The sequence below is a fragment of the Falco rusticolus genome, chromosome 2, assembly GCF_015220075.1.
Source record: "Falco rusticolus isolate bFalRus1 chromosome 2, bFalRus1.pri, whole genome shotgun sequence".
Lineage (NCBI taxonomy): Eukaryota > Metazoa > Chordata > Aves > Falconiformes > Falconidae > Falco > Falco rusticolus.
The window spans coordinates 63,583,821-63,596,986 of NC_051188.1; the positions used below are offsets into that span (position 1 = coordinate 63,583,821).

Consider the following 13,166-nt stretch of genomic DNA (forward strand, 5'->3'; position numbering starts at 1 on the left):
CTTGAGGGCATAGTGTCTAGTCAAAGTAGCATTGGTTTCTGTGTGTGCCTTCTGATCATAGACATGCTTGCCTTCTAGTAGGAGAAGAAACAGGCTGAGCAACCTAAGGTGTGAAAGAATGAATTTGTCTCAAATTAAAAAACCCAGCTGGATACAAGTATAGAAATGGGTAATTGCAGTGGAGAAAGATAGCTAACACCTCGTGTTGCCGAGACTACCTGGGGATGATCACAGTGCTTACTGCAAGGAGAAACTCCAGCCAAGAAAAAGAGGAGACAGAAGCTAGGACTGAGACTTTGTGGACTGTATCCACAATCACAAGAGGAAGGATACATGAGTGTAGAACTGACTGGAGAATGGATAATGTAATTAAAAAAAATAATAGTCTCAGGGCCCACTGATCAGTGGACATAAAACTCTTGTGAAGAAATATGGAGAGTACAGACTCGAGGTAATCAGCATTAAATATATAATTATTGGGGGGTGAGGGGTGAGAGGTTTTTAAGCTTTTTTTACTTTGTTTAAACAACAGTATGTTTATTTTAAAAGAAAATGGAAGAAAAATGTTTCCAAAAGAATACAATTTGATGATAAGGCAGCCAGAAAATAGTAATATACACCTGCTATTTTTATTTTGTTAAGTATCAAGCCAGTTCTCAGCTGCAAGAAAGCTATTCACAAATCTTTGCTTGTTCAGATGTTAATTTTGCAAGATTCTTCTCTTCTCTCAGATAACATGTCCCAAGCATATTCTACACTTGCATCACAGACCTAGCAGTCTGGATAAAATGTGTGGAGCTGAAACATCACAAATTACTCCAAGTAACTGGAGCGTTGAATACAAATCAGCTTGAGTCAGAAAACTCTGTGCCTCCCCCACTTTGGTGCATCCCTGAGCCTGCAAGTGTGCAGGCTGATGTCATACACCAAGCAACAGTCCCCGGGAGAGGAGCTTGACTGGGAAGTTTTAGCACTAGGAAATTAAAAGCTGCGGTTGAGGGGTTGTTGAGCCACGCTGTGCCACAGCGTTCTCAAAATGCGGTGCCTGTGTGCAGTCCTCAGACCCCTCAGCAGCGATAGCTCGTGCTCCATCTATTACAAACAAAGACCTACTTCAGAAGTGTAAGTTGTGACTTTAAATGTATATGTTCTAGTTCCTGGATCTGCTTTTCCTCAAGTTTAAATGGCTTGCTTTTTTTTTTGCCTTCCGTTACTGTAGGCACATCTGTACTTGTCTTCCCTTCGCGCAATTTGATTTGCAGCTTTTGAGGCAGTTGTACTAAGAAAGATTTGAATGTATTAATAGGGCTTAAAGACACTTTTCATGGTGACCTTGAAAGTGTCTCAAGCTGTGAACTAACTAGTCTGGAGTGGGGAGAACTCTTCAGTTCGAGATTTCGGGATAAATGAAACACAGCGCTTCTGTATGCTTCTCTGCATTTTATTCTGTAAAATGACGCAAGTAGTGAATTCAAATCTCAGCTGCCTCTTTCTGAAAAGCTACTTATTTAGTCACAACTGCCTAAGTTGATGATTTCACCGTTCAAAAGTTTTTCCTGTTCAGCTAAATGATACCTTTTTAAAAAAATACACTGCCTAGCTGTGGGCTGGAGTTTTATTTAGCATAGACTACCTAGGAGAGTGTGGTAATTGCAGGCAGTGACTGAAACTGTGACATGAAATAGCCATTGTCTGTCTTGTCTTTCGCAAAGCAGCTGTGCTTTTAAGCTAATGACATGGACTTTTTAAGCTGCAGTTAATTAAAAAACAATTGTGAGCTGTTGTCATATTCAAACAGTATTTTAACTGACCCATACTTTATTGAAAGTAAACCTTTCCATTATGCCCTGTATTGTATTTGTCCTTTGTGAATAAATGAAGGATGCTTGCTTTAAGCCTTGAGTTAAAGGAACATCCATTTTGCCTGTGTCCACAAAGCTGCAGAAGTAGCAGGTCAGTTTAGCATGAGTAGACTACTAATGGGGTCTACGTGATGGAACTGCTCAGACAAAATTTTTGGGTACTATTGTATTAAAAATGTGTGTTCATACTAGCGTTTGAACAAGCTGGCATGTCCAAACTTGTCAGAGGGAAGCACAGAAGTGTATGAAAGGAAACATTGTCCTCTTGGGAATGTTGAGAGAAAAGCTACGTCATTCACTTTTAATTACACCTATTAACACTGCTCCCTTGAAAAGGTTTCCTGATGATGCCATTGCTAAGCCTGTTTTTCAGGACTTTGTGTACATTTCAAGTGAGCTGAGGTTTAAACTTGCTTTGTAGGTTCCTATACTGTGATTAAGTAAAAAGGAGGTAATATACAGCAAAGTATCTTGCGTCAAAGAGCAGTGAATGGCCTGGAAACTGCTGCAACATTGCGTAACCACAGTGTGTTTACTTAAACGCACTGCAGAGTAGACAGTGAAAACAAGATAATATCAGAATTTTGTTTCGGGTTTCCAAGTAGTCAGTGTTAATTCAGGCTACAGTGAGGTTTTTTTCCTGTTTTCTCACATCCATTTCATAATGCCGAAGTTGGGAAGAAATGGAACAGTGATAATGCAAATTAAAAATGTGAATGTGGGTGAAATGGTAACTGATGCTCCTCCTACTGTAGAGGCATTAAATTTAAAAAAAACAAAAAACCAAAAAAAACAAACAAAAAAAGGGTGGGGGGGAAGAAGCACAAGCATTGTGTTAGTGGATAGCTCAGCAAATACTATGAATATAATGCGCTTGTATGCATCCAGCAGCAAGGCAATGGCTGAAGTTATTAGGAAGGGGGGGGGGGGGGGCTTGCCTCTTTGTACTCTAATGGCAAAAATTAACACTGTTAGAACAATATTAGATTGAATGGCCTTTGGCCAAATGGTATTTGCATTTGGCATGTCTTGTAGAACATACTGCTATGTCAGGAAGAAAAGGGAATCTGTGCAGATATGCGTATGGATTATGCTGCCTGAAATGGGAAAGAACAGCAGATAACATGAAGGGGAATAGTTGATAAAGTTAGGCAGCTGGGGCTGAAGCAAACAAAATGCAAAGAATGAGTTTAAACAGTTACTTGCTGTTGGTTCTTGTAGCAAATGTCTACCTTAAAATAGATGAAGATACTTATCAAGTGCCATATGTAATTCTACTTTATGATGCTGACGTGGATGAAGGAGGGTGTTTACAGGGGGAATTAATGGATAAGACCAAAAAAAGCAGTGGCATACACATGATCAGTGTCATATACACAGTGAATTGAGACTTAAAACCACTGAGTACCTTCTGACAGAAGGGCTTTCACAGGTGAAACTTGGTATTGGAAATGATGTGCCATAGCATCATTTGTCTGCCTCATCACTGGCTGGAAACAGCTTCTTCCCTTTTAGCAGGGTCAGGAGGAGAGGATGTGTCACCATACCATAGCCATGCAGCTTAATGTTTCAGTGAATTAGCCTGAATGATGAATAAATAGTTGGTAACACTGTAAAACCAAAATGTGAGTCAGAATCCTTAGTCATATTTAGGGTGCCACCAGAATCAGTTAATTTCTGAAGTTGGTGTGACTTTATGCTGAGTGAGGTCTGTGACCAAGAAAGTCTAAGGCAAGGGAAGTCATCAGACTCTAGATGTTCAGAGTTGGCCAGATTTAGTTGATTTTAAATTCAAGCTAGAAGATTACTCAGGTTTATCTGTGTTGCATTATCATAATTCTTCGTGCAAGGTACTGTAGGAGGTTTTTCAGTGGGTTTTCATTTTGGTTAAAACCTGATCATGGCACAAACTCATTTTAGAAGGCCTGGTGTTGCTGATAAATGTTGCTTGAGAGGGATGTAGCAAGGTCTGCTTAGTGGAGCTATGGGCATGGTCAAACACGGGAAGCCTTTTGCATCTTTAAAATGCAAAGCAGGTGTTGGGAAATCCCCTCGCTGATTTCTCAGCTCTGCAGTTGAATACAGCAGAAATTGCACAAATGCAGGCACCTAGTCAAAATGGGGGTGGAGTGCTGCTCTAAAAGAGGTGGCATAAGGTTGTGCTGGAACTGACAATGCAGAAACGTTGCTGGATGTGTTTAAGCAAGGTACTGTAAATAAACACCAATTAACTAATATGAAGACAAGTAAACTTTGGAGTAACTGTAGGAAAAAGTACTTTCTCATCTGTGAACCTGGGGAAGCTTTAGGAGCTGGAAGGAGAGAGATCCGGGTGGGATGGTGGGTAAAGCACTTACATTGGGATGGAGGGGTCACAGTTCATGTTCTAATTCTGCTCTCTTCCTTTTGGACAAATGACATTAATAAGCAAAGTGTCACTTGTTCTGAAATGGAAAGGAGAGTGTGTGTGTGTGTCTGAAGAGGTCTGTTTTGTCTTACTCCTATGTAATGCTTTTGTATAGCATGACTCACTAGTAACTGAGCATGTGTATTACGGCAGTGTACTATCAGTGTTTTTTTCCTAGGGAAATTGAGCAGGTCAAGATTTTCTTTCACTTCTGCATGAAAACACTGTGTCATAGGTTTGGAGATCCTTGCCCTTCCCTCTTTGTTACTGAGGCCATAATGTACAAGTGTTTCCTCCCTTATTGCTTTTGGTGTTTGACACTGTTTTTACACTTCCTAAAAGTACTGAAGCTGATAGCTGGCTAAGGCTTCCTTTGAGAAATGAGACTATGCCGATCACCAGGGAGGGGAAAAAAGTTGTAGTAGTAATTCTGACTTACAGGGGTGTAATGCTGTTAAGCCGTAGAAAGTAAGGACTTTCAGGATATCTTAGAGTAGAATTTACTGTCACATGGTAGTAGTGGGTTTTGTTGTGGTTTTTTTTGAGAACTAGTGAATGTAATGCAACAGGGCCTCAAAACATGAGCAACCTCATCTGCAGATGTCTAGAATGACACAGCTTGAATGAATGTTATATTTTTTTTTTAATAAGTGGCTCTCAGTTTCCTTTATTTAGATTTTTTTTGTCTTTAGAATCCCATGTTCTTCTGCAACTTGTATTTTCTGAAGCCTGGAAAGCAGCCCAGATGTTACCATGGCTTCCTTTCCCCACAGAGAGGGCTCATTTTATTCCTGGTCATTTAAAGTCTTGAAAAACTTGTCCTCTACCATGGTCTTCTGAAATCTCTGCTTTATAAGGAAGCAGAAGATGCATCTATTTTAAGTTTCCTTGATAGCAGAGTAAGCTGAAATTTCCAGGATACGTTGCTGTTTTAACTGAGTTAATGAAAAAGTTGAGGACTTGGGCCAGTTCTTAGAAATTATTCAATTATGAAAAAACATCTGGATAGGGGAGGCAGTTCATGATACTTGGCGAGCATGAATTTCTTTCAGCAGCTTTGCTGTCAAAACAAGTGTTGCGTAATTACACCCTCAGTGAAACCCTAACTCATTTGAGAATAGATTGTGCAGTAATTATTCCTCTTATGGTCTACCATTTGTATGGCTGTTGGTTAGTTGGTCATTTTGCAGTAACACCTTGGACGTGTGAGGTGAGGCCATTAAACATGTAAATGTGGGATGAAAAAGGTTCTGAAATATTCTGTGTCTTCCTGCTAGTGCCTGACACCTTAAAAATATCAATGCTTGATTAAATGTGAAACCATTGACTCATTTATGCTTGTGTATTACCTGTGTAAACCACCTGTAAGGTCAGATGGCATTTTACTAGAATAAAGAGCAGAGTAATAAAATACAGTGCAAATGGCTTTATTCTGTAATTGTTGCTTGTATGGGGTAGCATTTAGGAGCTGGTTTTGAGCGTCAGTTGCCTAGAATGGTGGTTTTGAACATATGTCTGTTGTTCCTTAGATGGACCCCAAATCCGCACACGTCTCTGTTCCTGTATTTTATTTAATGCAGATACTGATTGCAGTACTGGAGTTGTACTTCAATTACTTTTTTATTTATTTGGCCTCATGTTTTATTGGAAGAATTCTTTGCAGATGAAAGACTGAAGTGAAGAATTCCATGTAATTTTAATTGTCTTGGTAATTTGGTCTCAATTTGCTTAAATATTTTGTGTACACAGTGAGGAGCTAGGAGAATTCATGGAGATGAAAGGTGCCAACAGCCCTGGGATCCTTGTACTGACCACGGGCCTCAGCAAACCTTTTATGCGTCTGGATAAATACCCCACGTTACTCAAAGAACTTGAAAGGCACATGGAGGTATATCTTATCAGCATTTATGTTCCAGCTTAATGATGATTTGACAACAATTATTTTAAAGGTACATGTCAAACATGATGGGACCCAAAATTACATTTGTTTGCTCTTCTGTCAGCCTTCTAAGATACGGGCTGCAATGGCTTGAAACTTACTGCAGTAAAACTTCCTGTAAAAGCTGAATGTTTAAAGTAAAACTAGCCAGAGAAGCTAATCCTCACTCCTAGAACAGTCTTGCCAGGGTCTTTGATTGCCGTTGACTTGGCATTGAATGTGTCTCCTGCATACTACTTGAGGCTACTTTATCTTGTAGAAGGAGTGCTGCTTCTCATCTTAGACCTCAGCATGTTGAACATGTCACCGAAATAGTCCCTTTTGACTTCTACTGAATACTGTCCAAAAATGCCCTTTCCCGTGTGGGAAGGAGTTTGAGGAGCTACTGTTTTCTGCCTTTGCGTTTCATAAGTTAGATTTTTGGAGTGTGAAGGAGGGACTTAAATAGAAAGCGCATGGGTCTTTGTCTTTTCACAGAGTTTGGTTTGTCAGTGACAACGGAACATACTAATCTGAGGGATCTAGTTTGTGAGAAATCTAGTCTGAGACAAAGCTAACATGCCAAATAAAACTCTAATATAAACACTTTCCTAATAGGATTTCAAAATCTCTTATCCACTAGGTCTTGTAAAACTTTCTTGGCTATATTTTAAGTATAAGATTATTTTGTGACTCGTCATTTGTACTACAAGCAAGACCACCAGTGTTTGGTGTAAGAATAAGATTGCTGTGAAAAGCGAGCAGATTGGTCTACAACTTCTATTTTACAGAATTGTTTATTTGTTTTCAGTTATGCCTCTAAAACTTTTTAAATCAATTTTACTAGAACTAAAGTTATGTATGTTTTCTCCGTTGTTTTTAGGATTATCATCCGGATCGTCCAGATATTCAAAAATCCATGACTGCCTTCAAAAATCTTTCTGTAAGAGTGATAAAAAATAGATGGTATATTTTAAATAGAATGTTTTCTATTTTTATCGCCCTCTATTGCTTTAAAAAATGAAGCTTTTTAGTAAATATTTGTATAAGAAATTTCTGAAAGCCTGGAAGTTGCTGGTGTTTGAGCAGGGCTAAGGATGGTAATTTGCTGGGGAGTTATAGCAAATAGGTTATTGATGCAAGAGCCACACGAAGCATTCTGCACCTCTTGGTCTGCTCTCTTACTCATGCTTCTGCTTTTCTACTAGTTCTAGCGTAACTAGTGTCCTGAAGAAGGGCTTCTTTACAACAATTGAGTATATTTTCTGAGTTTTTTCTAAAGGGCATTCCTTCTAGGGGAATGATGTTGAAGCTGGGAGAGGATTAAGGGGAGAGTGCTAGTGAAGTTCAGAAGATACGAAACTTCTAGTTACAATTGGAGCACGAAGTCTAATTTCAACAGATGAGCTGTCTGTTACTGTCTTTAAAACAGGGGAAAAAACACACCTCAACTGCAACAAGCATATATTTAATGCAGTCTCAGTTACTATAAACTTAATGTTTTGTGCTTCCTGTTAGGAGTGTGTACTGGTAGTAACCTGGCATTTTCTATTTTTTACTTTTAAAGCAGAAGTTTAGCATTATCTGTGTTCAGAAGAGGTTTGAGGATCCTATTCTATTGGGTGCTTTACAAACAAAAGGAAACAATTTTTGTTGAGGAAAATGTGAATGAATGGGAGTACAGCTAGTAGGGCATGTTGGAGACATAAGAATAGGTGCACAAGGTTATATACACTCATAGCTTGCACAATTGGCTTAGCTCTTTTTACTGAAGGAGGATGATCTGATGTATAGTCATGTGTATTTGTGACAGCTTTGTTAATCTTTTCTGCTAGGGCTAGCCATTTTTGGTTGGAAGTACAGAAATTTAAAATGTAAAGAAAGGAGAAGTTTGAGCTATGACTGAATTTGGAACAATAACTGAAGTCAGTATTTTGAAAGGAAAAGTAATAATACTGAAGCTAGTGAAACTGGCTTTATAAGAAATAGCGGTAATAGTTATCTAATTGAAAACGCTGCAAGTTAGGTGCTGTCTTCTGTGTACTACAAGCACAACAGTAAATACAACTGTAGTGGTATTTCTACCCTTAACCTGCTCCAAATTGATAGAGTTGATAGAGATGGTATTTTTCCCTGTGTTTGTTAGGCACAATGTCAAGAAGTACGGAAACGGAAAGAACTTGAACTACAAATACTGACAGAAGCTATCCGTTGTTGGGAGGGAGAGGATATTAAAACACTTGGCAATGTGATTTACATGTCCCAGGTCATGATTCAGTGTGCTGGAAGTGAGGTAACGTCCTTCTCATGTTTACTACAGGTCTTTCCATTTTGAATAACATTAACTATAACCATTACTTAGTAGAAATAAACAGAATGCTTCGGAGACCCTAATCCAGACTAAAATCTTTCTCCGCTGTTTTAAGGCTTTTACTACAAAACCTGAAATAAATTTCCTTGAAGGTGATGAGTGGTTTCATCTGTAAAATTTAGTGAAACATAACCAAATGTATCAGTTTAAACATTGTAGTAAGATGATTTTGCAGAACTGTTTCCAAAGTACCTAATTAAACAGGATTTTCCATGTGCAGTTATGTTAGCATGATCATTTTGCGTAGCAGTTAGTGGTGTGTTTTACTTAACAAAAACTTTCAAGTTTTGTTTTGTAAGGTGTCTGAGGCACGCTCTTTCCTTGCTGTTTTGGGCACTTTGCTCAAGTCATAGATTTTGAAATACAAGCTTGAGAACCAAGTGGTTTTGGAGAAATAGAATAAAGAGACATTATACAGTTGGAAGTGATGCTGCAAAGTCTGGGGTGATTTTTTTTAAAAACAAAACAAACAGAACACACAAGAGGTGGTCCTACCAGAAATACTGTTAAAAGAATCTTAAAACCAAGTGCTAAAAGAAAGGAGATGTTTTACAGGTTACTGACATGTTTTTACTGTAAGTTGTTCCCCTGTAAAATCAATGAAGCTTTGAACTTGATCCGGGCTTTGAATTGCAACCTCATTCAGTCAGTTTCCACCCTTAGAACAAAGATGTCCATAAATATGAAGAAAGAGAAAAGTTTTTATGTAACTGAATATTTAAAAAACTGTCACCTGTTATTTCTCTCAGGTATTTTGTTAGGTGTTAAATAAGGTTCAGTAGAGCTGATAGTGCATCTTCTGCAGTTGTGTCTCCTCCTGGTCTTAAAAACAGAATGAAACCCAGCCTCCGCTGTCGTCATGAGCTAAAATGTCAAATGTATTGGACTTGTAGAAGTTTCTGCATAGCATTACAGCTTTTTGGCTGTATAATCTAGATAATAGAACAGCTTCATTTAATCAAAAGCACTTCATTTTGTCTTTTTAAAAATAAGACACTTGTAAATGTTTATTTAAAACCAGATAGAAACATTAAATCATGGTAAGGACTTGCATTGTTTTGCAAAGATGCTTGAAACTGAGATGATGGCCTTGTCAAGGGATATATTTTTTGTGATTAAAATTAAAACATTATACCTTAATGCTTCTCTCTTTCCTTGCTTGTCTACAGCAGTAGATTAGTAGTAACCCCCCTTCTCCTTCCATGAAAATATTCCCAAAATAAAACCAGAAAGGACAACTTGATAAGTGAAACCAGCAAATTAAAACCAGAACAAAGTAATGAGTTGTTTTGTTGCAAATATAAGCATTATTGTTTCTTTCATATTCTTTTTCTACTTTGGGGCATAGTCCAACATAATTAAAAAATCTGATTTCTCCAGTTTGAGAGCCCATGGTCTTGACATTACAGTAATAGCATCCATCTAAATTATATTAAGAAATCTGTCCAATGTGTAATTTTGGTTTTCCTGAAATCAGCAAAACAGTTGTTCATTATTTAAGGTCAGTATTTCACCCAGACTCTAAAATTTCTGTCTTAAAATATTAGGCTGTACTCTACAGGAAGAAGTATAGGCATGTGTTACTAGCATTTTTCAAGTGGAAAAATAAAGTAATTCTGGCACTTTGGTGTTTTTTTTTTAATTTTGTGGAGAGTTTATTTTGCCAGGAGCAAGTATTTGTGGAGTAATTACGGAGCTGTAATATTGATGGTAGTTTTTAATAATACAGAAAAAACGGGGGAGGGGGCTTGTGATGTTGTATTTACTCTTTCATTTTCTTTTTTTGATAAGGAAAAGAATGAAAGGTATCTTCTTCTCTTCCCTAACATTTTGCTAATGTTGTCTGCCAGCCCGAGAATGAGTGGGTTTATCTATCAGGTAAAGTAATACGTGTACATATGTGTGTAAATGTGGTGGGGTGCAGGTTTTTTTCCAAATGGTATTTCATAGGAAACTTGGAAGGATTATTAAATGCCTGCATTTGTAAACATTAAAGGTAATTTCTGCAATAAGAACTGGTCATCTGTTTTATAAAATTCTGGGCTAGAAGCCCAGGGTTTCATTTTTGCAGCTGTGACTATCAGCAAGGGGTTTTTTAACCTTATTAGTAGTAGCTAATGAGAGGAAGTATCAGTGGCTTTTTGGACCTGCGTAGCAAAACAATGCTGTTGTACAGGTTTGTTAGTGCTCTTTGCTACTGGAGTATCACCAAAATTATACTGTACTCTCAAGCTTTCATTGGTGTGAGTTAGGCTGTTACCATCTGTTTCTTCAGGCACATCTACATTAGTGTGTTATTTTTGAATTGTCACTTTTGAAATGAATCTTCTAGGTTTCTCTGTTTAAGGATCTTTGAGTCACTGTGTAGAAGTCATTTCAGGGCTCACAGAGTGGATTCCCTCTGGATGAAGCTAGAAGGCATGCTCCAAAAGTGCATTTGATCTGCTCCAACTACTCTAGCAGATCAAGTGCATGAACTGACTTTCAGTCCCTGGCTGCAGCCTCGACCTAGCTGGATGTAACACCACCCAAAATGTGTACAGTGTGGCCTTCAGGACCTTGGCACCGGGTGTTGCACTTGACAGATCTCTGCTCACAGCTGGTAGGCAGTGTCTTCGAGCTCTCTACCATGATTCCTAGCTGCATACTTGTGCCTGTTACGGCACTGCAGACATAGAGCGAGCCTGCTATAGTGCAGGAGGATCAGTGCCACTTGGCTTGGCTCCCCTGTACCACTGGAATACATTTTGCAGAAGTTCTTGCATTTTGGGTGTGTAGTTGCAAAGACCCCTGAGAGGTGAAGTTAAAGCAAATGCACAGTCCACGACTTCCTGAAATTTTTATGTATGTTCTTCCAGTATTGCCACGTGGTTTCCAGACATTACGGTAAAGCACCAAAAGCAAGGGAAAAACTGCAGCAAAGTTCTAAAAGGAACCAGAGTTCTCACCTGCTGTAACTACTTCTGTAAATCAGGCTCTGGAGCAGTTTGTTCCTGTCTCCTGAGCAGCGATTCACCTGCTGTGAGGGAATGCTGAAACACAGTCATTCGGGGTTCCTATGTGATCAGCCACAGCCAGTCACAAACTGTGTGACGTTTTTTGTTTTGTTCAGAGCAAATAAACTCAAAATGCCATGTCTTGATTTCCTATCTTACCTGCCACAGTAGTAGCTGGATTTGTCTGAGGCAGTGTTGTATTAGGTGGCTCAGGTAGGCAATCAAGTTTGTTAGCCTTGTGCTGCTCTTAAGAATTTTTGGCCAGTGCTTTGTCTCAACATGGATGGAAAAAGGTACTAGAAAAGGCAGGTGAGCTCTGTATTCAGTGGCACATCCAGAATTTCTGATGAAGGTGGATTCTTGTGTACTGGTTACAAAGGCAACTGACTGGAAATTTGGCACGTTAACAAGGAAACAGTATGAAATGAAAAAATCCCTCAGGCTTTATTTTGTTCTCCTATTGTACATCACTTAGAGTTCTTCCTCTTCCCTCCCACCTCGTCCTCCAGCTGCACAGCATTGTTCAGTAAATAAGCAATTTTCTGTGCATGTGTCTTCAACTTCTATTCAGTATGGCCACAGCCCTTTCTTAGTGTTCACCATCCAACCCTCTGAATGTAAAACTCTTAATTCCTTGTAACCCCTCCTGTGACTTTTCCCAACACTGAGAGCTTCTCAAATTTTTATGATTACATATTCACAGCAAGGATAAACTTATTTTATCACTGTTTGTGTCTGAGACAGTGGCTCAGAACCACATCTGGGTTGCATGGCATGGGCTGCCTAGACTTTTTTCCTGAGATACTGCTCTCAGAACTGGGATGGATATGGACAGAAGATGATGCAGCTCCCTCAGTCATCCTACATTACGCCCTCCCTGTATTTCTGAATACTACAGTTATCACAGGCTTCAGATTTTCTGGTTGATAGTGCTGATATCTGCCACATGAACTAATGGGGAGAACTTTCAGTAGTGCTAAACTGAAGTCACAAGAGATGGAGACCATACTTCACAGGAGGGCTTCACAATTGTTTGTTCAAAGAAAGGGAATAAAAATAATTCACAAGTTCATTTCCATTTTCTCCATGTTTTTCTGACTTTATTCTTTTTCCCTCCCTGCTTAGTGTATCCCTATATTCCCTTTCCACTTATGTCAGCAGTTCTAGCACCTCTCTTTCATTGTGGTTGTGTGCTGTCTTATTCATGAACCAGTAAACACAATAAAACAAGAGAATTTTAGGCTGCATTGTAGTGCGCAATGCCACCATGTTTCTTCCAGTAGGGAAGCTGTTGCAAGAAAGCTCTTCCTTTCTCTTTGACATCTTGGGCTTGAGCATGCTCTGTGCATACAGAATACCAAGTGATTTTTAGATTCCAAGCTTCTAAGAAACCTTTGTCCATTCTACAGTCATTAGGAAAGAATTTTTTTTTTTCCTTTTCCCTCCATTGGAGCCAAAATTCCACAGGACATAATATTTGCGCTTTTGCCAGCATGTGCTGAATAGTGTTTCTGTGCAGGAGAATACAGGATCTGTCTTAACATTATAAAAGTTGCAATTTTGGTGAAGCCTTTCATCTTGACAATGTTCAGTCTTATTTATTCTTGTTTAT

General features: G+C 38.8%; 1 protein-coding gene across 5 annotated transcripts in view; it reads left to right on the top strand.

The window, feature by feature from the left end:
- ARHGEF7 (Rho guanine nucleotide exchange factor 7) overlaps window positions 1-13,166 on the top strand; it is a 125,851-nt gene that overhangs the window by 85,793 nt on the left and 26,892 nt on the right. For all 5 annotated transcript variants that reach the window (XM_037375897.1, XM_037375895.1, XM_037375898.1 and 2 more), the window contains 4 exons: window positions 6,019-6,157; window positions 7,071-7,130; window positions 8,334-8,480; window positions 10,350-10,436. In XM_037375897.1, the coding sequence (XP_037231794.1) occupies window positions 6,019-6,157; window positions 7,071-7,130; window positions 8,334-8,480; window positions 10,350-10,436 (433 nt within the window). The remainder of the gene's footprint in view (window positions 1-6,018; window positions 6,158-7,070; window positions 7,131-8,333; window positions 8,481-10,349; window positions 10,437-13,166) is intronic.